Source organism: Magallana gigas, chromosome 2, assembly GCF_963853765.1.
Source record: "Magallana gigas chromosome 2, xbMagGiga1.1, whole genome shotgun sequence".
NCBI lineage: Eukaryota > Metazoa > Mollusca > Bivalvia > Ostreida > Ostreidae > Magallana > Magallana gigas.
The window spans coordinates 53038467-53063415 of record NC_088854.1 but is presented as its reverse complement, the minus strand read 5'-3'; the positions used below and the strand labels follow the sequence as shown (position 1 = coordinate 53063415).

Here is a 24949-nt window from a genome sequence, read left to right as displayed (position 1 = left end):
CTGGTAGGTCCAGGTCCGAAAACAAACAACCAACTCATCGTGCGAATAAATGGTACATCACAAACATTCCGGCAGTAATTATTTTTGCCCGACTTACAACAATACTATCTGTAAGGCCCCTCGCTCACTCTCTACCTTTGGAGTCACATAACGTTGACCATGCGGATTTACTCGGAAGCGACCTTATCCTAAAGAAATTCCAGATGTGCATGTGCTTTTCCTTGATAAGCCGCGTTGCATCAAAGCGTTTGCGAGATAAAGGAAGAAAGGGAGAGAGGCGCTTGTTGCTTCTAGCCGTCTTGGGTTACTGCTGGTGCCTTATTTGTAGCCTATGACGTAGGCCAACAATTCTCAAAAATTATCATGGCGGAAAGGTGTATCTTATGTTTTTTCCGAATGTGCAATAATTTATTTCGAAATCGATACTAGTTTTTTTTAAAAGAACTTTTTTCCATTTTTATTTGAAAAGGATTCGATATGTGAATTTTTACTTTTTACACAAAAAATGCTTTCCTGTTTGCATCGCCATGGTGAATAAGCTGCGGGAAATGTCTACAATGCAGCAATATGAGGGATTCTCACCATTCTGAGAACCATAAGTTTGATTGTTCGACGAAGAACTTCTTTGCTTTATGGAGTATTTGTTGTTAATTCTGTGATGTTAATAAAAACCGTTTCCAATGGGATTTATGCGGCCGGACACCTGCAGCTTCACCCACTGTAGTGACAGTAAGTATTTAAGTATATACATCTACATGCTACAGCGGCTGACGTCTGCAAGCCACTTTACTTCTTTAATTGAATAAATGCAAAGTATGACTAGAATGTTGAATATGCTATTAAATGAAAAGGACTTAGCACTGACCCAACTGTTCAACACACATGCAATGGAGAAGGCTCTGATGACGCAAACACTGTAGTGAAACAGAAGCTTCAGTCGCTACAAAAGATGACAGTAATGGCAACAGATATGCGGAAGTTGAAATGGCGGTGGCATTCCAAGCGATACTGGGATGTCTATGCTACAAGGGAGAGAATATCCAAGGAAATGGGGGTTTTGGACTTGAGTTAAACGAAGTTGGTATCCTTACGACGAAATAAATGGAACTATGGATCTGCTTGTTTAAATCACTTCATTCAGACAGTTGCTCAAAACTACTGAATTAAATTGTAACTCTTTAGTCATAACCATCTAATAATCTCTCTCTCTCTCTCTCTCTCTCTCTCTCTCTCTCTCTCTCTCTCTCTTGCATTCGTGCCAACACTTCGCCTTGACTGTAAGCAAACTTTCGATGACTCATCATATGTCTGTAGTTCTGTAAAACCAATATAGAAAACCTGCATTCCACCGCCCCAACATTTTTCCTCATAGTAGAAAAGGTGGGTTGTCAAAGATTTCAAACTCTGTCTTCTACTATTCTCCTTCTTGTCCTTTTACAATTGTGTTCAAATGTTTCTTTAGCTATGTAATTTGCTCTTCACATCACACGTGAATCAAACGGAGTTTTATATGCTTATTGCTGCTGTGCAGTATTATCAGATTCAGAGGGAGTTTTTGCTCCACAAAATCCTGAAATTCCTCTTGGCTTTTGCCCCTTTGTCAATCATTATGTCAGTGACGGGGTGTGTACCTGTAAGCAAATTAACAGCGTAACCAATCGTACTTAAGGCCATTTTGGCTGATCAGCAGATATTTCGATATATTACCTCTACAACTATCGCCATAGATAAAGCAAAGACAATATACATGTACTCCGAGAATGGAAGATAAATTTAGGCACAGAGTGAATTCGAAGCGACCATTGCCCCGTTTTTGTAAATGTCCACGGAACCATATGCACGATGGAAATATGTGTTGTATTATTCCCCAAATTCCTGACATTTGCCACAGATAACAATCTCTACTACTCACTTGATAGTAAATTCTTGCGCGTGAACCAAGCGCTAACTAGAAGCTGGTCTCCCCTTGTCTGTTGCTGTGGAGTCGTTATTACGCCAATAAATTGATAGGCAATTATCCTCTCCTCTATGATGGATCATAAAATCTTCGGGGTGTAAATTCTTATAATTCATATAATGTATTCTACCTATTTATTTCTATTCAAGTTATAGAAACAAGAATTACTGCGATAGGATATGCGGCGCAAATATTTAAAAGATTTTCAACTGCATTTGCTGTTCTTTTTTAATGCAAAATAAATCAAAGGACTTGAGACATTGCATTGTTTATGAACAGAAACAAAGTGGCTTTAAAACCAGTATAAGTTTAAAGGCAAAGAAAGAAATAAGAAAAGAAAGATCATTTTGGCACAATATTCCGAATTCACGTGATCTGCTAGAAAGATTTAGTCGGTTTGATGACGCAGGTGTTGCTATGGTTATTTTGTAGTAATTAGTCGAGAGTGCAAGAATAATTGTAAGTTTTGCTCATGGATTATCGTCCTGTGTAACATTTATTTACAGCAGCTTAAAGCACGCACAAATCGAGATAATCCACAGGAAAGGTTTAATAGCCGATAGCGTGCAATATGCACACGTACAAGTATCTACAAATAAAAAGGAGGCAATATCCCACTGTAACACCTGTCGGTGGGAGAAATCTGTGTACAAAAAAGATTCTATTGTTTACACACTTTATTTATTTTACAGCAAATGCCGCTGTTAAATATAGCATCAGATCTTTTCCAGCGAGACACGTATGACGTCATTGGTTTCTGATGCTAACAAACCGCCGGTACGAGCCTTCATTGGAGAGGGTTGTTAGGTGGACGGGATCCTTATTGTTTATGGTATCAAAAGACAAAAAATGGGGCCTGTGTTTGAGTGTAATTTTTTTTTACATCTATTAGAGGAAAAGACTATGGCGGCTCTCTCTCTCTCTCTCTCTCTCTCTCTCTCTCTCTCTCTCTCTCTCTCTCTCTCTCTCTCTCTCTTAGAGAACCGTTCTCTAGTTTAAATTTCATAGTTTAAGAATGAACAAATACTGCCTTACAAGTCGTCCCATTTTACAATTTGATGTGCAACTCAAACAGATTGCTTCTAGTAGCTCAAAAAGTCACAATTTTCCATTGATACATGCATAAAGCTTTAAGTAAAGTTAATCACCTTTTGACAAAAATTCAGAATTCTTTGAAATCCGTACATGCCTCGCGCTCGCAATTTTCCATAAACTCCCAATTAGATACGGATAATTTCAGCATTGTAATTTATTTTAGTATTTGCATTCTTTGACAATAAAAAAGATGAATGAATTACGCAGTATTACTGGATTGTCGGCATATGGATCAGTGAGCCAAGCTTCACCAGTCCTTGAAACTACAAGCCTGCTCAGATGATCCGAGTAATGGACCCTAATCTTTGGGTTTCATTCACTGCCACCTTTTGAAGAATGCGTAAAACAGATTTTATATCTGAAATTTAGTCATCTTAGATTTTGAAAAACGTTAAAACGAGTGACGCAGAAAGCGTTTTATCTGGCAATGTTCATTCATAAATATCGGTTAATAATGGGCCTCTTGTATGATTGATCACAGGGCCTGCATTGATGCTGTGCAATTATTTGATGCACCTAGTCAAATGCTATCTCGGCAGACACGCTTGATGCACACGATCGGGTGATTAGATTCCTTATTCTTGCTTAATACAAGGTGCTTGTAAAAGCTTTCCTGGTTCACATCTCTCCAAATTCTTGAACTGTGGGGAAAGTGCTCGAAGTTTAAAAGGTAAAAGGGAGTTGAAACGAATTCAAATGCATCAAAACGTAGATGAGAATTTTAAAAGTATTGTCAGCAGAATTATGTAATTTTGACCTTAAATTAATTAATTTTTCTGTTTTTTCGCAGCTATAATATATCATAAACATGTCATGAGCCTGTCAAACGAGCCGTTCTAGCGGGTTCTCTCTGCATATCCACACTGATTGCCATTAAAAGAACAAAACGCAGCGTTCATGTGTAAACTTAATTAAAACATGTTTTATGGTTCGTCTAAAATATGCAGCAATTAAGGGGGAACATTAATCGTAGCTCGTGCTACTGGTCGCAGTTCATACTGCTGCAAACCACTACGTACCGGTGTGCTCTCCAGACTTTATGACGTCACTGACCTCCACGTGACACGGTCAGTGCGCACTTGTGTAACCCACCCCCATCTCCCTACCTCCGGGTTGCAGATGTTATCGGGTGGTGACGTTCTTTGCCGATTGAATTGTTTGTCCCATTAAACCGGGAATTGGAAAGGCCGTTGACACCTGGCCTCTTACCTATGTAGAATAGGTCTCATTGTGAATGTATGTTTCAATCTTGAATAGGCTTGGAATCAGGAATTTTAATGTAATGAATTCTATTTTTGAAACATGACTTAGGAAATTTCCAAAAGCTTGTAGTTTATGATTCTTACAAACAATAAAAAGAATTATAAAATCATTAAATTATAATCCCTCAAATTTGAATACTTTCTACATCCTGGTAAAAAAAATAATTCTCTCTCTCTCTCCTCTCTCTCTCTCTCTCTCTCTCTCTCTCTCTCTCTCTCTCTCTCTCTCTCTCTCTCTCTCTCTCTCTCTCTCTCTCTCTCTCTCTAAATATTTACCTATAAATATAAACTTATCATAAACAGAAACAGATATAATTCAATAATGTGTAACGTATCGATAGTAAACGGTTAGATGCAATAAGGGGTTGTAAGATGGCGCCGCGGTGATCATCCAATGAACCAATCTGTAGGAGTTACGACCAAGCGTGTCCATCAATCATCCCATATCTAATCAAGCGTGTCGTTTCCGGACACGGTGCTGTTATTGAGTGCAGTCGGTGGACAGTTAGGGTGTCGGGATATCAGCACAGAGAATTTTTATGACCTTTTTAGTCTTTGATCATCACACACTAATGAAGGACATTTGACGTCACTGCTATCAAGTTTTACCGTTTTGATGTGAAAATGCTGCGATATGTTGCATATATGGCGAGCTTTAGGTGGCACATATGAACAATACTTTCCATTCAACAATTTATGGGTTTCATTTACCAAATACTTACACAAATAAAAGTTAATCTATTCTGTTGCTTCCGCCGAGATGGTTCGGACCAGAGTAGTGATAAATTATTCATAACGAATGGTCGGTTTTATTTTAACACGACAGTCATTAGAAATGTCTAGAGACACTTTGTCAAATTATGCACCACTAAAAATAATCTCAAAGTATGTAGATTTTTTCATCCTCGTACAGAAAATGTAAAATTTATGCAAGCTTTGGGTAATTTCTGTCCGCATAAAACCATTTTTGACACGTAACAAATTATGCTTAGAATTTTCCTTGTTCCTCAAATTAAAATTTTACGGATTACGGATTTTTTTTTATTTCAAAAAAACAATTGTGCATAAAAAACTGAAAAGGGGTGTCTTCACACAATTCAAATTAATTATCGATTACACAATCGAAAACATCAAACCTTCCGCCGACTGAAAGTGAGAATGGAATGTGTGTGGCGGGTGGTATTGAGTGATCGCGAAAAAGGCGCTTAATTCATTATCGTCCTCAAGTGTACACACTGTTCTATTAGAATTCAACAGCAATGCCCCGTAATTTCTCCTTTTAGATCTATTTACAAACAACAGGCCGCATCCCCGGATTTGTTTACCCCTTTGGACAGCCTATTATGGAGGGTTTAATCGGATAAGCAAATTCCGGACATGGTTCGCCAAACTGCGGCTGCGAGATTTGAGCCGGGGTTGGGTTTTGGAATTAGGGCGCTTGATACAGGTGGTACGGATTTGGTTCTGTTACATATTCCAGACAGACTCGTTAGTGGTGTTTACATCAGAGCCAACCCCCTCATTCTCATTTGACTCACAAACATATTTACAACATCTGCCAACTATTGGTTTGTTGACACAAACAACTGGAATAAATCACTATTGATTTTTCGTTATTGCAAACATAACTTAGTGTCAGAACGGTTCGGTCACTTTACCCTGCATGCTGATATTACATGTAGATTAAGATATTTGATCTCTACTTTCTACTTTTTTTTACTTCACGTATATAAGAGCTTTTTTGTCAGTTCTTCATACACGAAAGTGTTAAGTAGCTTTTTATGTCAACACAGATAAAAATCTAACAGAGTAGAAATAATTTCTTTCCCTACGGGGGCCCAGAAAACCCAGCGGACCTGAAACAAGATACCTGTTTACGGTCCCGTAATGACTCGTTCCGGTTGGTTGGAGCGCTGTGACAGGCCGTTTCACAGCTTGGCGCGGTAGCTCCGCCCACCGAAAATATACCACTTGTCGCTCCATATACGATAGAAATTATCTGTACTTCATATGTAGGTCGAATAGGGACCACTATCGGTTAAGGATATTATTTACATAAATTCTGTGTATTACTAGTTATTGGATTACTATATTTTTCTTGCTCTGGAATTACGTAAAAGTGGATGTTTTTCAAAATTGCAGTTCAGTAATAGTGACTTTTAAAGATTTAGCGTGCAGGTGTTATAAATTATATTCAGGAAAAGAGTGAAAACCATAGGACGACTTGATGTAGAGCTAACTCGAGCCATGACTGTCCATGGGCAACAATCAAGCGCCCAGAACAAGATGAAAATGTTAACTTCTCCCCAGAACGGGTACATGAGCTCTGTGGCGTACACTCAGGATTCTCGACTCTCTGTCAGTAGATCATGGAACGGACTCGTCTTCCAAGTGTCCCCCATCAAAAACGGACACACAAACGGACACACCACAGTCTCCCCCTTAGCGCGGGAAAATGGCTGGGATTCACCAAGATCGGGAATGTCCACGCCAGAAAAACTGCTGGATTCTCCGTTTGTTTCCGAACCTAAAGCTCGTTTTTCCATTGGTTCTGATGATGTGGACGAGCATTCCTATTTTTCTCAGTTTGATTATTCTGACACGGAGCAGGAGTATGTGACACTGGACAACAATTACATCGTGAGGGCTACCAGCACCCCGTCCTATACCAGGCATTACTCCATGCTGGACTTCAAGAGAAATCAACTCAATAACTCCACAAGGTCGGAAAAATCCAGACCTACCAGCTCCAGTGTTCATAACCAAGTGTTCATAGACAAGAACAAAAACCTCGACCAATCTTATAGCATACAAAAATCACTCAAGATAAAAGGCCTGAAGAAAATTGCGGAGAACATAGGGTCAGTGCTAAGTTTGTCCCCCCGGAAAGATGCAAATCCAAAGCTGTTCTCTCCCCGCGAGGAGGAAACGTGTGTTAAACGGGAGAGAAGTAAATCCGTGGGAGACCTGGAGATGTTTCAGGACTACATCGGGGAGGGGACAGTTAGGGAGGGGGAGGGTAGCGGGGAGGGTCTGGGACATTACAGTGACGATGATGTGGACGGTGATGACTATGGATTTCTAAGTTACCCGTTTTCTTCTACCTCCTTTCTCTCTACAGTGAACAAGACGAAATCCCCCACACCCTCACACCGTATCCTGCCGCGGATACGGAAAAGCAAGACCAAGCCTCTCCCCGGGGCCCAGCACGCGTGCATGTGGAGTTCACAGGTGAGTGAAAAGGAGAATGATTTGTTTATGTTTAAATTTATTTATGCTTGTGATTTATAGTATTTATGTAGTGATCGAAACCAATCATACGAGCTGTATCAGACTTGCCATCGATTAATTTGCGTCTGAGAACAATAAATCAGGTCGGTTAGTATCGTAAATAATATCTGTATAAATAATTTTTATTGATGGGATCCAAGTTGTCACCTTGTCGCAAAATTCAATAACAAATCTATAGATCAAGCAGTTTTACATAAGATGAAGAGATTTCATTGGATGATGACAAGATTACGTAATCTGGAGTCGAGTGTCCTAACGTTGATGTGACGTCGATTAGTTCTGGGGGGTGAACACAAAACTTGTAACCGACAATTTTCCACCGGGGTTCCGAGGTCACTCCGAGTTAAATTCGCCCCACAATTTAAGAGAACATCTCTATCCATTAATGCTTTCTACAACGATACTTTTATGGCCAGGTGAACTGTATAATTTCCCTCAGAACGTGGCTAATGTTTCTGATTATGGAGGTATAAATCATAATCACCTCTATTTAGCGTAAGCCTTTCGTATACATAGGTCCAATTTTCGGATTTAAGGAAATAGACCAAGCTGTTTGTTTATTTCTTGCCAAGAAAGTTAAATATTGCAAGCTATTGGACTGGAATTAAGTCATTCCTTGCATGACCAAGAGGATTATCTTGTCATTAATTCCGTTTTGTCTCTTGGAATTCTTGACGATCCATCTTCTCCCACCGTGACCTCAATTATTTAATCATTTGTCGTTCATTTGTTGGGTTTTATCTTAGCTGTGTCAATATTAGATACCGTCCACTGTTTACAAAACATCCAACAAGTGCTTACAAAATTATCTATACAGCTATTGGTTTTCTATTGTTCAATTTGTAACATCCTCTTTCGCTATTGCCACAATAGAACTTATTCAACTGGTGACGGAGTTACCGGCTCCCCTGTGGGGAACGTCAGATTTAAGGTGTCACTACCTCAAAAAATCCAGTTCACACTTATGTCTTCTTTCACCCCAAGCTTCAGTGTTTTAGGACGCGTGGGCAACTGTAAAATTTGTTGTTGGTATTTCTTTTGAATTTTTGACATTCAGAATCTTATGTAGTGCAGTCTTTGTTCGATCGATTCCCGTTACCGTTTATTGAAGTTTTTAAGGTGTAAAGTTTCTGTCGCGAAAGATTGCTACACTTCACACTGTCATCAATTCCCAACAGGTTTACTAAGATCGTGACATTTTTTAGAGTTGGGTACAGTTAAAATGATAAATGAGCGTTATCCCTGAGTTTGATCTTTAACTTCTTTGTTTTATCCTCTGTTACACAGAAAGAAGGGGTTGTTAGCAGAGTCCCTTGGCGTAAACCAAGATAAAACAATCTTTCATAAAGATCAATATTTTCCCCCGTCCATTTGTGTTTACAAAGTTGTCTCCGTATGATAAAGAATTAGTTTAAATCTGAAAGGTGGGGCTTTGAATCGGAGAGTTCTGGGTTGATGTGCTGTAAATGATCTTTAAATAGGACTATAAGTTGAAGTCCCCCCAGTTCGTAGGGTTTTTATTGACACACAAGAGACTGCCGCGCTGAAAAACCAATACTCCCTCTCCTTTTAAGTTAATTTTCGGTGTGAATTTTCGACGGTTATAACTTATTTTGGGTTTTCGTGTCCATAAAAGGTTAAGATACTAAACGGTGTTTACTTAAATTAGCTGTCAAGATGCCAGGCATGTCATAAATTGTAATTCAAGGACGAGCTTCGGACAAGCCCTGGCTGTGTCGGGCAGCGAGATGAATGGAAATCCATTAATCTCGAAAAGAAATTAAAAGGTGTTCTACATTAATTAGGTCTCGTAAACATTACCCCGGTCACACCCTAAACAATTGCAATCATAAAGAGGTCAACTGACCGTGCATGGCGCAGGTTTGGTCTTGTCTTATACCAATCAAGATCACATAGAGCACAAAGGCGGAAATTGTTCTTATCGTCAGGTTCAACGATGAAAATATTTTTGAAAGAATTACCATTATCTTATCTTTATTCATGAAAAGAATTTTAAACGAGATATAGGAAGAATAATTAGCATACTATAGAAATTGAGAGACAGAACCATTTTTGCACTAGACAATTCAATGAGAATAATTTTGAAAATGGAAATAAGGAATTTACGAGGGAAGCGTTGACAGAGACTAGGTTTTTGTGCACTACATTGAAATGCAAAGCAGTAAAAGTTCAAGAACCCCAAAACGCGACCGATCAGTATAACATTGACACTGGGAAGAGTGGACTGGTATTGTCCGGTGAACACTTGTGATTCTGAAGAGCATGGGGGAGAATGGGTAGGATGATCCCCTTTGTAAACAAATCCCCTCAGCTGGTCAGCAGCCCTGTACACGTTTATGCACCTGTCGGTAAATAATATACATTACATAGCGAAATGTGTTCGCCCTGCGTCATCTTGTCGATACCTCCTATAGGGGGAAATTTGGTAACATAAGCTGCAATGACATGGCCGATTTTGTTGGATACGTTTAACTTTACTAGTATAGTTACGGCGAGGGATGGGGGTATTCTAATATTAATATTCAAAAGTTTAATCATGCTGACCGCATAACTTATTGAGCAAACATTGAACCACAGTCATATCGCAGTCCCTGAACCTTTCCAACTGGAAAATTGGAACCGAATCTCAACCGCAAACTGCCCCAGTAGGGCGACCCGATATGTATTTCTTCAAATTAACCATTATTATGCGGTGTCGTGTTTTTTCATTATCTGAAAACAAAATCAAATATCGCTTTTTTTATTTCAAAGAAGAAGAATTAGCACGTAATTACACGCAACCTCGAAACAAGAAGCCTTGACTCAAATTCTGAGTATATCATGTATAAAAAATCGTTAGTTTATCGTTAGGACTATCTGTAAATCATTTTCTCACGCACGTGGTGAAATATCAGCAATACACATTCTATAATTTGTAGTCACCGCGGTTATTGATAAGACACCCGATTCTTTCGTCGGGTTCCTTGTCGTGAAATGGTTTCTCCTTTTGTCACCGATAGTGAGGGTAGTTCACGCGATACCAAGGGGGTCCCCTAGTATCGTTAAACATTCAGCTCCTATTGAAATCCATGACAAGATGATTGGAGCCCTAATCATAATAGAAATTTACAAATACCAGAACTACAAATTACTTCGCCGCGTGAATGCTGTAATGACCATGTGCCCTTTTTTATTGTTTAATCGTTCGCGATTTACAATCTCCTTAGATAACGCCAAATCTGTCTTTTTAAGATTATAAGTTTTATGTGTTCTGGTGTTGTCCGAGCATTAACAACATGGTCCGAAGACCATGTCTGGATACAGGGGCGCTGCCGTAGACGAGATGTGCCGATAATTGTGTAATCACGGTGTCTGTTTTATCACGTCACTTACTCTATTGATGATCGTTAAAACTAAGCACCCAGAGGTGTCTGGATTAGAATCAGATTTTTACGATATTAGCAATGAAAATAGATTCCTTACGCCATTGAAAGGCCACGTGGTCATTCATCAAACTCAAAAGCAATCCATCATTGGGTAATACATGTACTATCATGCAGAAAAAATCTGGAAAATTATTTTAGCTAGCTATATTGGATCGCATGGATTTCACACCTGTGTCCCTTGCTAATCAAAGGAACAAAATGTATTTTGTCAGTGTTTCTTCTGTCTTTTTGATAAAGTTATGAGAGAGATTTTCTTGACAACCACACAAAGTAAATGAATGTTGGGCTCATCTCACGACAAAAAATGGCCATCGGTAACGTAGTTAGGCCAGCTCATGCTTCATTCCCGGGGATTGGTTCATTTAGTAAATGACTAAGTGGGTCATCTAAGATTCAGGGACACACGCTCGAACAAATACCACTAAATAAGGCTCGAATAGGACGATACTCAAAGGAAAACTCCGGGTCACGCATGAGTAAAACCTCTGGGGTCAATTTATTTTACCGCGAAATTGTGGCGTGAGTAATCAAGCGATAATATCTTTGAGATGGAAAGTTACAAATATTTTTGCCGTTTGAGGCGTTATAATCTGGTGACTGTTTTTAGCACACGGAACATTAACATAGCAGATTGAATGATTTGAATAAGTACTAAAAGTTCACTTTTGTCTTATCAATCATAATTTCTATTAATAATTCAGATTTCTTATACATGTATATGACAGTGAAGAAAAATTCGCCATCATTTTCTTTCAAAGAGAATCGCAGTTTTCTTAGACAACATCTTTTTACCGTGACAGAGGTGTAAGACAGGGAATCCCGCTGTGTGCATTACTGTCTCTGATAACAACGACTTAATGGGGTGATGTAACATATGTCGTGTTTGAATAATAACATCTTCAACACATAAACATGCCACACTTACACATGTCATCGCTGTGAGGTCATGTTAAATGAGATTCTTGGTGTCTGACCTCTTGTTCGATTGTCTGTAAGAGTTATTACGAAATGTGCATTAACAAAAAAAAATACATTGACCCAATTGCCTCAATTAATGGACATTTGAAAGATTTCCTATGTTCCGTTAACTACCGGGTTGTCTTTTATAGGATCCCCTTTTCTATGAAGTTTAAGGTATATTAACGAAATTTAGACTGGGAAACTATTTATCAAAGTCCGAATATAATGACTAAACCAATACACATATAAGTTACGGGGACATGCGGGGAGAGCTGAGGTATGCGTGTTTTACTGTCCCCTGAAGCGGTGGTAGGGCAGTCAGAAGCACAACACCCTATTTCCTCGCTGTTTTCTTCGAATTCCTATCGAACTTAGTACACAGTTATATCATGGAGTGCCCTTGGCCGCCCTTCCCGTTTCGTGTATTGCATGCGATGACCGGGACCAGGGGGTTAATTTTGACGAAGAGCATTGGACTACCCGGACATTACTGATGGTTTGGATAAGAGACCCCTGGCGGCAAGTGGTTCAGTTTTTGTACTTAAAACCACAGGGGTCCTTACGTTTCTATGGGTTAGACACTCATTAAAATTCAAGGCATTGATGTACTAATTTTGCAACAGAATTAATATGCATACGAAATTCAATACTCTTTTTTATCTTACCCGTAATACAATAAAGTACCCAACATATAGAGGGGGTTGCTATTAAGGACAATGCTTTATCCTTGCCCAAGGACGTCTATAGCAAAGAATATTTGAAGGGTATTCAGAGATAGGTTTCCAGCATTCGGTGTCCGAGGATTCCATTCAAGGTCGACACCCGACTCGTTAAATCGGCGGATTGTAGAGCAATAAAAACGTTGACAACGCAGAAAACTGTCTCTAGTGAAAACCGAAAGATCGCAGGGGGCACGCATGAATACTAATGAAATTCTTAATTTGAAGGTGACAATCAAAAGCAAAGTACCTAGCGACATTCAGTCTTTTAAAAAACTAAAAAAAAAAGTCGAGGTCAAAGAAGACATTAAGTATGAATTTTGAAATTACGTTTTAAAAATCATCTGCGCAATATTTATTGAAAACTGTGTGAAAGAACGAGATGGGATAATATGGGGACAAAGCAGCAAACATAGGCAGTCGCTGAAGGAGGCAATAAAATAAGCTGAGGACCCAAGTTGAGACCCCAAAAGTAAAACCCCTTGATCGATTTTCCTCAATGGTCATCTATCCCCATTGAGATCATCTGACGACCCCTATAAAAGCACCAGTGTTCGCCCTAGTTCATAATTCCCTTCAATATGCCACCAAAGTAGAATTTCTTTTTTAATGTTTCTTTGTTTCGGGGGTCTTATAAATTCCTGATTTGGTAGCAGGGCGTCCTGGTCCCTTACTCAGGATATCAAACACAATGTCACATCGACACGTATCAACAATTCCTATTTTCATTGCAGTCATAAAAAGAGCTTTTATATTACTGAATGTTTACTTCATATAAATTTTTTTAGATAATTGTATAAACATATTTTTACCCGCAAAAAGAGATTTTTATCTAACGACCTCAAAACACATTTATTATCTGAGGAAAAATGAAGAGTCGTATAATTTTCCATCTTTGTTAATAGCCCTGGATGCGTCCTTTAAACCAAAACAAGAAAGAGTCCCAGTAATGAGACTGGTGGGTGCCATCCCGTGCCCAATCCCCGCTAGAAATACGAGACCTCCCCCAGTTCTATAACCTTAATACAATATGCTACTATAAAAATGCAATTTAAAGTCAAATTTTATGATCCTATATGGCACTTCTTTACTGAATAGAAACTTTATATTGCCAGAGACCCGACCGTGCTGCACATTTTTTTTTTACCTCTAGTCCTTTAACAAATCAAAGAGTGCCTAACTTGACACGCACTCAAGTTATCATGGAAGATTATAAACCTTTAATGCACGTTTGCATGATTATTGTCAATATACTTTTTTCAATGCACTTTAAATCGCGATATGTCCAAAGAAATGTGGGTCAAATATAAACCTTGGTTCAAATATGGCAAAGGGACAAAATCCTAGAAGAGGGCAGATATCATTTTTACTACCACAAAAATTTCTGGGGATTAAGAGCGGGACAATGCATGTTTTGACTAGAGATTTTTATTTTGATTCCTCGGGGAAGACTCTTTTACCAAAACGAGACGAGGCGCCGGTCTTCTTAAATTCCAGGGTCCAAGAAAAACAAACCAGGGGAAAACACTGTCCTACCCCCCCTGCCACCCAATGTCTTTTGTTTTGACAGTTAACCACGTGTGTTGCTGATTAAACAGACTTTTATCAAAATATTTCGCCAGAATGTTCTTAAGAAAGTTGTTGTACAAGCTTTTCTGCTGTTTTTGCTTACGTGTGCCATTTCTGTTTCTAGGGTCACTGCACGTGGGCCAGTCTGAGTGGACGCAGAGTGGAGCTAAGGCCTTTCTGTCTGCTCCAAATCACGGACGCTGAGAGACAGGTTCTACACAAGATCGCCTTGTCCAGGCTTCAGGCCCTGAACCTTGGGTGTCCAGTAGCTATTCCTAAAGGTAACGAACCATTATCAAAAAAGGATATAAGATTAAATTGAACAAAAAAGACACAGCAAATATAAATACCAACCACAATAAAGCCAGCAGCAAAGTCAACCGCTTTTGCAAAGGTTCCTCTATGCCTGCAGTTTGGCCTCTTTTTCTTATAAACTCTAAAATACAAATGTACATTCATACAAACAAATTCCATTTCATCAAAATGTTTCTATAAATTGGGACCGATCACCGACACAAATATACACTCAAACACTGTACGTAATAACCTATAAGTATATACACTTATGTATTTAAGCATTCGTAAACTATTTACTTCGAACGAATATATTATATCATAAGAGATATTGGTGCAAGAATTTTATGCATTGAATATAAAATTCTTGCACCAATATCTCTTATGATATAATATATTCGTTCGAAGTAAATAGTTTACGAATGCAAATTTGACAAATGACGTCTTTAAAACATGTTTGATGCGATGCTGCAACATTCCTTTATCTGAACTCTAACTGACCCTGAAGAGGATTTAATTCAAAACATAAAGTTTAGGTTTCCTAAATGTAATGAAATCTAAGATGTTATAAAGATACCAGAAACAAATAGTCTTTGAAGGAACTCAATTCTAGCACAATTGCTATTTTTTTCGTTGGTCCCACCTAATATAAAACCTATCTAATGAAAGCGGGCCTTTCTCTATTATCACGTCGTAAATTATTTAGCGTCTTTTGTAGCTTTCATGCTTATTCTCACTTAATCTGTCGGAGCAGAACGAGTTTTTGAGGATTACTGAAGATTCGTGTTAAAATGTCATTGTCAAGCCATGGAACCCTATACGCGTAAACCTCAACAGTAGGAGAGTTCCACATCCGGAACAAAACCTAAGATACAGTGGAGCGCGTCACTCGATGAAAAACAGATCACAAGAAACAACTCATGTAGAAACTGAACAATAGATCGCCATCCATAGATAGCACTGACCTTTAAATATTTTTGTTGTCTAGAAATGAAATAAATATATGTATTATCTAAATTTGGATAATATGGGATAGGCAGTAAGTCAACGGAACGTTCTTGACAAGTTTGGTCTCGGAAAGATATACAATATTTTTGTTCATAATAAAGATGTTATTTTTTTATTTTTTTTTATGATTCAATGGGGACTAGAAACTGCAATCTAATATTAGGCCTATTTATATTTATGAAAGCGATATTACTGTATAAATCAATGTTTTATACACAGGTGTTAGGCGGAAATCGATTTTTATTCTTGACATCCAATGCATGCAGACATCCCATGCATTCTTATAAGAATAATCCGACTCTACTATATTTACGTTGACACCTAATTTGTAGCAATCAATTTTACAAACAACAAAACATAGCTATTGTGAGTCCATGAAATATGTACTTGCATGTCAGCCCGAGCATTGCAATGAGATCGACTGGGTCTTTGTTTTCATGAAACAGGATAGTGTAATGAATAGGCAGGGTCCCATAAAAACCCGATAAAGCCGTGGACAGTCCCACAAGATTAACGAGTAGACAATGCCTCGGTCCTCAGCTAGGGCATTGTTGGGTCGTAAAAAACAGACAGGGAGAGGAGACCTCGGGGGGCCGGGACTCCCACATCAGACCCCACAGACCACGGAATTTTCCGGGGGACAACATTGAGATCTGATCAGAGATATTCCAAAAGTTTTCCTATTTAGTTTATGATAATGAAATGCTTGGAATTTTTTCTCCTCTCATCTTAGGGGTTAATTACCGTTTAGCTAATTTAGAGGGTTTTTGAATTCAACCAGGCGCTAGCAGAAACTAGAAGTCTTTTATTAACACCGAACAATGAGCAAAATTTGCATGTTCTTTCGAAGAGATGCATTGTTATTTTACTATTTACTAGTTTCGTTTTTTGACATGGTTCAGAAATAAATCCAAGCGTGATTCATTGACTAACTATTCTCTCAAGTTAGCATGTATAAGCCAAGAGAGATTTATGTAAGATTATTTGTAATAATATGCTTATTAAATAAACTATGGAATATTAAAAGCATTGTCGTATCGGGGAGTTCAACTCGATTAAACTTTTGATGGTGAATGGGAAACTTTTAAGAATGGTGGCCACGGAACGTAATTATGTCATCTAGAAGTAGGTTTAGCGCTTACTGCTAACAAAACTTTCAATTAAAGGACCAATGTTATTCGGACTTAAGTTTATTGTAAACTAAAACGACCCAGCGAAGTTTACGTCGGTCACTAGAAAGTCTCATTCATGATTTATTTTGAATGTAAGCTGCAATATTTTAAACCTAATTTGAGCTAACCTACAAGACCACAAACAACAAATGGGAAAAGAAATCCAAAGTACATTGATACTTTATATAAAAAAAAGCTAAAATATTTTCACGCGGATCTGATCAAAGCAATGTTAAACATTCCTCTCACAACTGGAGCGAGTCCATTATTTCCGGGATGATTGATACTTCATCCATCACGTTACGTTGAAATGCGACGGCCGTGTGACGCCATCGCACAAAATGGCGACAGAATCCGATCATGGTGTGATTAGCATTCCATCATCAGCATAATTCAACATCACCTCGTCACTCCTCTTCAGCAATTTCCGTCCCCTATCAAATAATATCTCCCGCCAATTATAGTTCAATTCAATTCAATTTCTTTATTGCAAAGACATACGTCTTATAGCACTTACATGTATAAATGTGAACAATACATGAATAAATAATAATAATAATGGACGGTCAGTCCTTACAAATCTATAGAATAATTTGTATTTGGAGAATGAAATAACACATATATTATATATATATTGATAGTAATAACAATTGAAATCAGCAAATGACACTTTATATAGTCAAACCATTCTGAGTGTGAGGGCTTTGTAAATGAATTTTCCTAAATTACACAATTCTTTAATATTGTTAACACTTAATAACTGTATTAATTTGTACATGGATGGTTTACACCAGTAATACTTTTTTATGAGCTTTGATCGTAATGCTAAGTACATTGGGCATACAAGTATAAAATGATATTCGTCTTCAATGTCTGTTATACAAGTTTTACAAAATCTTTTGTCTCTTGGTATATTTTTATGTCGACCTGTTTCAATAAGCAAATTATGTGAGGACAACCTCATTTTGGAAATACATTTTTTATACAACCTTGGTATTGATTTTTCTAAATAGTATTGTAAGCAAAAATTATCAACTAAGTGCTTGTAAATAAAACATTTTGTTTCTATTTGCATCTTGCCATGCAGCGTTTGAATAAAGTTGTCTTTAAGTCTTTTCTGAATAATTGGTAAACAAATACGACTGTTTAAATTATTTTGACCATTCCACATGTAGCCAAGTCCCAGATTATATAATTGGTCCTTAATAAATTTTGCCCAGCTTTGATAATTTTGCTTTTCGTTTTCACAAATACAATATGACCAGCCATAAGCAGCTCTTAATATACAATTTTCTGTCTGTAATAATTTAAACCAGAACTTAAACATTCGATATATACGAATAAGATATAAGGGTAGACGCCCAGTCTCGAAATATAACATAGTTGTATTAGTATTTTTCCGGACACCAAGCACAAAGCGTAAAAACTCAAGGTGGACCTTTTCAATATCTTGTCCCTTGTGGGAACCCCAAACTTCACATCCATAATTTAAAATGCTACACACATAGGTATCAAAAACAGAAAACAAAGTACAATGGTTTAAATAAAGCTGATTAATTGTTGATTTGAGAGCAAATATGGCTTTATCTTAACGTTCATCAAACATTCATACAAACTTTTAAAAACATTTTAGAGAAATAATGTATTCAGCGTGTCTATCAATTTGAGTGATAAAATTGACAACGACTTGAGTTTTATTGTCTTTTGAGAAACACTCGGCGTTCTTGTTGTCACATTATTCCTTGTTGTTTTTTTTTCCAGAATCGACCGACTGCCGGCGACCGAAGCGACAGATCTTGTCGTTTAAGAGGAGCAAATCTGCCAATCTCGCCTCCCTGATAGACAGAGTCAAATCTGACAAAGATGGCGATAGTAAAGGTAAAACCACAGTCACCTGGGATCCTTACAAAATGACCATGTCCAACAATTTGATCAACTCCCTGTCCACTTTTTATACAACAGTTAATTTCTTACACAATTAACATGTTTTAAAACAAAAATCCAATCCCTTATCTATATTGAACAAGATATACGTTTTATTTGATATCTGAAGCTTATGTTTGGACAATGGATACATTGTTTTGTGATTTCATCTTTTATTTTATGTTTATTGCATATTATGCAACAATTGTTTTAACATCTTATTTGATCTATCATTTTCAACAGAGCACCAGCCTGTCGGATTGGTTTTCGGAATACCTCTTGCGAAATGCATTGCTAATGATATAGACTTAAAAAAGAAAAGAAGTGTTAAAAACGAAAACAATGACGTCATCATCCATCGTAGAGAACCACGGTAATAATAAAAACTTCTTAAACTTTTCGTTATTCATCCTTCTACATCAATAAATGTTTTGTAAACATAATGTTTTATATTTGTCTTTTTCCAATCCAGGAAATCAAGCAGTTCATCACAAGGTTCCTTAGAAAACATGAATCAAAATGGAAATACTCTGTCCCCTTCCTCTATCAGCAAGGTGCGTTAATTTTTTTACCATCATTTAGTGTTAAAATTATCATAACATTCACATTATATGTTTGGGTTGACAACTGGTGTGTTTTCTGTTTACAGAGAGTCCCCAGCTCTGATTCTCTGTCAGAGTCGGACTGCAGTCGGCACACTACCAACTCTAGTCTGCTAGATGCTTTGTCATTGTCGACGTCACGTCCGGAGAGCTTGAAGAACGACCAACTTCCGTCGTACTCGGTCCGGGGACCTCACGTCCCGATGATCGTACAGACCTGTTTCAAGTACCTCGAGGCTTACGGTGTGTAGTCTATTTGTTATCACAATAATAGGATGATAAAGAAGAATTGTATGATGATTAAAAAGAGTATCAATGTTTTTGGTTTCAGCACGAAATTTGGTTTCAACAAAAAATGAATGAATCTGAATTAAAGATTTTTTGTTCATTTATTAACGTAAGCCTTATGGAGTTGTCATAAACATTTTACGTAAATTATCTAAGAAAAGTGATTGATGCCGAGTTATAAAAAACAGCAAATTATGAGATTCTTATTTTTTCCCAGGTCTCCAAGTTCTTGGTATTTTTCGAGTTGGGGCATCTAAAAAGAGAGTCAAACAGGTAAATTAAAACTCCGTTACTATTCAAAGAATTTTTGTAATTGATGTTAAATTTGCTTCTAACTGATTAAAACAAAACGTTTCTTGAAAATACCTCTCTCCCAAGGTTACTTTTAACACAATGGTAGTAGTGTGACTTCATGACATCATAAATGATTAATGACTTTTCAGACGTAATTATTTTAGAATCCCTAAAAATAAGTGAACTTGAACCCAGAAATGTTCCTGGAATAGAAACAAATTGAGATGTTGATATATGTGGTTGCATGAGAAGCTTTAATTGAAATTCAGGATTTAAGACATAAAGAGATAAAAGCTCAATATCATTAGGATGACTTTCAAAAGTAGAATAATATATAACATTGTTTCGAGTTGGGTTTTAAAATGAAACACAACTGAAAATACAAAATTAGAATACTTTATTATTGTGATGTATTGTTCAATTGTAAATGTTTTAAAAAAACAATAAATTACATGTCAAATGTTTATTTCTGTATAGCTGAGGGATGAATTTGACAGCGGAAAAGACGTCAAACTGGACGAATCTCACAACTGCCATGATATTGGTGCGCTGCTAAAAGAGTACTTCCGGGATCTACCGGAAGCTTTGCTAACACGTGATCTGTACTCGGCATTTGTCGCTACCAGAAGTAAGTAATGGACTCAACTCTCAGAGTTGTCGAAGACCTATAAAATGTTTAATTATAATTATATACATCCATATGTCATTTAAATAATCCTACTATTTTTCAGAGTTACCAACAAAAGACGCTAGGTTAGAAGCCCTTGGTTATCTAGTATCTCTACTTCCGGTCTCAAATAGAGACACTCTCTGGGCACTTCTGAACTTCCTGTCCACAGTCGATCAACATTCCACAGACAAAGTAGGAGAAGATGGACAAACAGTAAGCTTTATTATATTTACAATAATTAGAAAACACACTAGATTCAATTCTAATTTGACGATTAACACTAGCATTTAATGTAATTTATGCTACATGGAAGTTTTTTACTATTCAGTTGCCAGGAAATAAAATGGATTCCTACAACCTCGCCACTTTGTTTGGGCCAAATATTCTACACAAGGTTAAATCATCCGAGAAGGAGTATCAAGTGGAGAGTTTGGAGCGGGCAGAGGAGCGCAAGGACGTCATTGACGTCATCAAAGACATGATTGACAACTACAATCAAATTTTTCAGGTAGGCTTGCTGACCACGTGCTTTTTAAAATGCGAAATCAGATTTATAAAAAAAATATTTATTCCAGTAAAGTGAAATGCAATTAATCTTTTATTGTTGTTTGAAGGTTCGGCCGGAAATACATGACGAAGTGATAAAACTGTTGGTGGACACAGACCCCGAGACAGCCGATGATTTGCTCAAGGCCATGTCAAATGATATGGGGTGAGTAACGCTCACATCTCATACACAAAACCTGTCTTAACCTTGTAACATCATGTTTTGAAACTCAAACTTCGTATTTTCTTGTAATAGATTTTCATTTCTTGCTATTTATTTACAGAATCGAACCTGACCCGGACACTACATCAAGCAGCATATTCGAGGACAGTGATACTGCGTCACTTCCTCACTCACCGTGTAGTGAAGGGGACATAACTGCTTCCACGGCAAGAAATAGTGCTCTTCATCCGCCTCTAAGGGGAACTCATAGTGAGGATATAATGACTCCAAAAACGAGGCGGAGGTTCTTCTTCTCTGCCAGTGACAGTGACAAAAGTAAAAATAAAACAGACAATAACAACACGGAAAAGGAACGACCTAAATTTCGGATTCGAACGGACCGGAGCCCGAGTCCCGGAAATCGATCCAATTTGAGGCCACCGAAAGTGAAAATCTCTTCAGACAATTCAAGTCCAGAAAACTCAGTTCGCCGTGCTCGCTCAGAGTACTTAGATAGACCTCGATCCGAAAACTATTCAAACAGTCTTGCCATTCCAAAACCCAATTACGTCAGGCAAAATAGTGCCACAAGTTTTGGTAGTCACGCTAATACGTCCTCTAGTGACAGTGTGATAGAACCGACGGGGAGTGGACAATATTTGTTGCCATCTCCAGTTTCGGGAGAAAACTCGCCAATATCTTCCAAAAGTAGAGTGTCCCCCTCTCTGCGTCGGCCTTTAGGGGTGCGGAGTAATGCATACCCAGGCTGGGAGCGTGAGCGCTGGCGGCAGTGGGAGTTGATAGCCGCGGAGGGAGGGGAAGAGGGCTTCGAAAAGGAGACCCTCGTGTGATTATTACTATACACTATGCAATGACAATGTGTATGCGTGATAATTGGAAATATTTAAACATTTTTCATTAAACGGGTAAATATCTTATGTTCAAATCAGTGCTCTGCAATATATATGGAACTTATTTCCTGTGCAATATGCATTTGGATTGATGCAATATGAAATATAGAATTTTGTATTTTACGTTTTTTTATTATTTTGATGTCTCTACGCCGTGTTTTATAAACACTGTTAAAAGTGGGGTGTGTGGCCCACAAAAAAGGGCGGACAATCGTTGCAGAATTCCAGGTATTTAGAAGTGTTCGGTTTACGAAGTTACGAGAAAAGTGGGAGATGATGTGTTGCCTTTTTGCAGATATAATAAACAAATATCAGATGTCCTAACATTCATTGTTATATCGTTTATGCTTAGTAACTGTTTATTAAATCACAAAATAAATTATTTTATGTACGGATAAATTATTCTTGTTTTTGAATGCCTTACATTAGTTAAAAAGCCAAACCGTTTTAGCATTTAACGATGCAAATATGTGCAGATCTAATAAGATAAAAACCACCAAAACCAACGTTGACATTGTTAACAAGCCAATTTATATGATAATATTTAAGGAAACCAATTAACTTTCAATACATCTTTAGCTTGAAATCATAAGGTTCTTTGATCTAACGATTTAATACAGGTGAATTTTTGAATATATTTGGTTGAGATTGAGTGCGGCCTATTAGGACACTAGCGTATCACGATTTCTTACGATCCCGTTACAAGAAATATCCGTGGCAAAAATATCTCCAGGGGAAATTTGGGTATCTCCTTGTCACAAACAAGATGGTATGATCTATTTAAAAGGTCGTGATGACATAGTTTTCTACGTATATGTTTGTATTCTATGTTTGTTTTCTATTATATCAGAAATTACTATTATTTGAATAAAATCCTGTAATAATACAGAAATGATACAAATGCAATCGTCCGTAAAACGTGATTTTATTGAAATTAATTTTAGGTACATTAAAACTACATGAAAAAATATTCGGGAGGGGGGTGTTGAATTCATTGATGGTAAACTCTTAATCTATTCAAAGTTCGAGTAAATTAGTAAATATAAGGAGGTTATCTCCATATCAGCTATAATACACATCTGACTTCTACAACAAGTAGTTATTTACTATACTTTATATGCGTGACATGAGATACAATCCTGTAAACTTTACATATAGAGTTTATTCATAATCCGGTATATAATCAGTACTTGTATTACCCATGATATGTATTCCACAAATAAATCCAAAAACACCCCTGTCAACATCACCCAGGATAGATTCATTTACACGTTACAGTAAGGTTAAGTTCCTCTGCACGTTTTTCTTTTACACTTTCCACAACACGCTGTGTACAATTCTAAACACGTTATAACTACATGTAGGATATATTCCTTTGCACGTTATACCTGCATGTATAGGATACATTTCTGTACACATTATACGCAGGATACATTCCTTTGCAATTTATACCTAGGATACATTTCTTTGCACGATATACCTACATGTAAATACATTTATCTCCGTGTTATATCAAAGAGACATTCCCTTGCACGTTAGTTTTTACAGGTTTCTTAATTTATTTGCGACACATTAGACAAATTCCTTAATAACACGATATACCCCGATACTTCAATATCTCCATTATATCCTGGATACGTACTGTGTATGTTACATCAAGACACAGTCCATTGTACAATCGTTGAAACATATACCTAATTATATTACGCGGTATATTTCATGAAATGTCTCTATAGAAGTTATACTGAGGATACATTCCTGTAAATATTGTACAGGAGAATTCAGTTCTTAATACTACTCTGTTTCTAATACGCTGGATCCACTTCCTTCGTACTAAACGTATGTTACATTCCTGTACACGTTACACAGGATATATTCCTATGTATATTAATTAAGATACTAGGAATATACAAAACCAATGATACATGATTACACATTATTACTAAGGATGCAGTTTTGTTCGTGATATATCTTGGATAAATTCCTGAGCACATGCATTAGTTAGGAAATACCGGTATTCCTTTAACCGTTAATATTTGTTCAGAATTCATCCAATATTGAAGCAATTGAATGACGGGTAAAAATAAAGATGGCGATTGTATGAATTAGCTTAACGCAGTTATCCCCCTTATTTCTATATTTCTAACACACTGTGGACTCTACCTAGCATTGCAGTTAACGTAGATAATTTTTAACTTTATCAATAATTTAACAAAACGCAACTGATTTCTATCAGTTGTGAATGTGATTAGTGTAATATATTAAATATAAGCATGATTAAGATTGTGTAGACCGATACATTTACTTTGAATTTCCCCTTATTAACCGGGTCAAGAGGACAGAATCTTTTTAACGATAAAGCGTTTTCTATTATATCTACTGTACGATGGCTCGACTTATAGGCAGTGGCTTAATTAATAAATTTTTGGCTTGGTTATGATATTTAGATACTGTCTACTTAATGACATAATAAATTAGGTATGTCCCATTTCTCTAAACAAGTCTTAGTAATATTAAAATGCATTTTCTGTACAAATATATCTAAAAGCACTACCCTTGGATGTTTCAAACAGTTCCATAATCTTGGAAAGTTCTAATTTTGATTAATATTATCCCTTTTGACTTACAGCAACATAGACCAAGAGTACTCGATTTTTATATTATTATTATTTTTTTGCGAGTGAATTCCTTAATTAGTCAGATGAGAATTATAAAACAGAGTTAAAATTCAAAGGAAGACAACTCCTTTTACACACAGATAAAAAAGAATGTCCATATC

At 37.1% G+C, this 24949-nt stretch overlaps 1 protein-coding gene across 2 annotated transcripts; it reads left to right on the top strand.

Moving 5' to 3' along the window:
* The first annotated feature begins 348 nt into the window (after positions 1-348).
* LOC105336530 (rho GTPase-activating protein 6) lies at positions 349-22569 on the top strand. Of its 2 annotated transcripts, XM_011440889.4 has the most exons (13): positions 349-729; positions 7436-7545; positions 14424-14580; positions 18535-18651; positions 18940-19069; positions 19169-19250; positions 19346-19541; positions 19804-19859; positions 20358-20508; positions 20612-20763; positions 20879-21058; positions 21165-21262; positions 21381-22569. In XM_011440889.4, exons 1-13 carry the CDS (start codon positions 681-683, stop codon positions 22108-22110), a joined length of 2208 nt encoding a protein of 735 aa, XP_011439191.2. In that variant the 5' UTR covers positions 349-680; the 3' UTR covers positions 22111-22569. The 2 variants fall into 2 exon arrangements, with proteins under 2 accessions (XP_011439191.2, XP_011439190.2); XM_011440888.4 differs by lacking the exon at positions 349-729 and having other exon boundaries at positions 6287-7545.
* Positions 22570-24949: the final 2380 nt, after the last annotated feature.

Excerpts from the sequence above, each read along its gene's own strand:
- LOC105336530 (XM_011440888.4), top strand. The coding sequence starts at position 6,562 with ATGACTGTCCATGGGCAACAATCAAGCGCCCAGAACAAGATGAAAATG. Across the intron at positions 7,546-14,423 it reads CGTGCATGTGGAGTTCACAG|GGTCACTGCACGTGGGCCAG; the intron begins GTGAGTGAAAAG and ends TTCTGTTTCTAG. Across the intron at positions 21,059-21,164 it reads ACTACAATCAAATTTTTCAG|GTTCGGCCGGAAATACATGA; the intron begins GTAGGCTTGCTG and ends TGTTGTTTGAAG.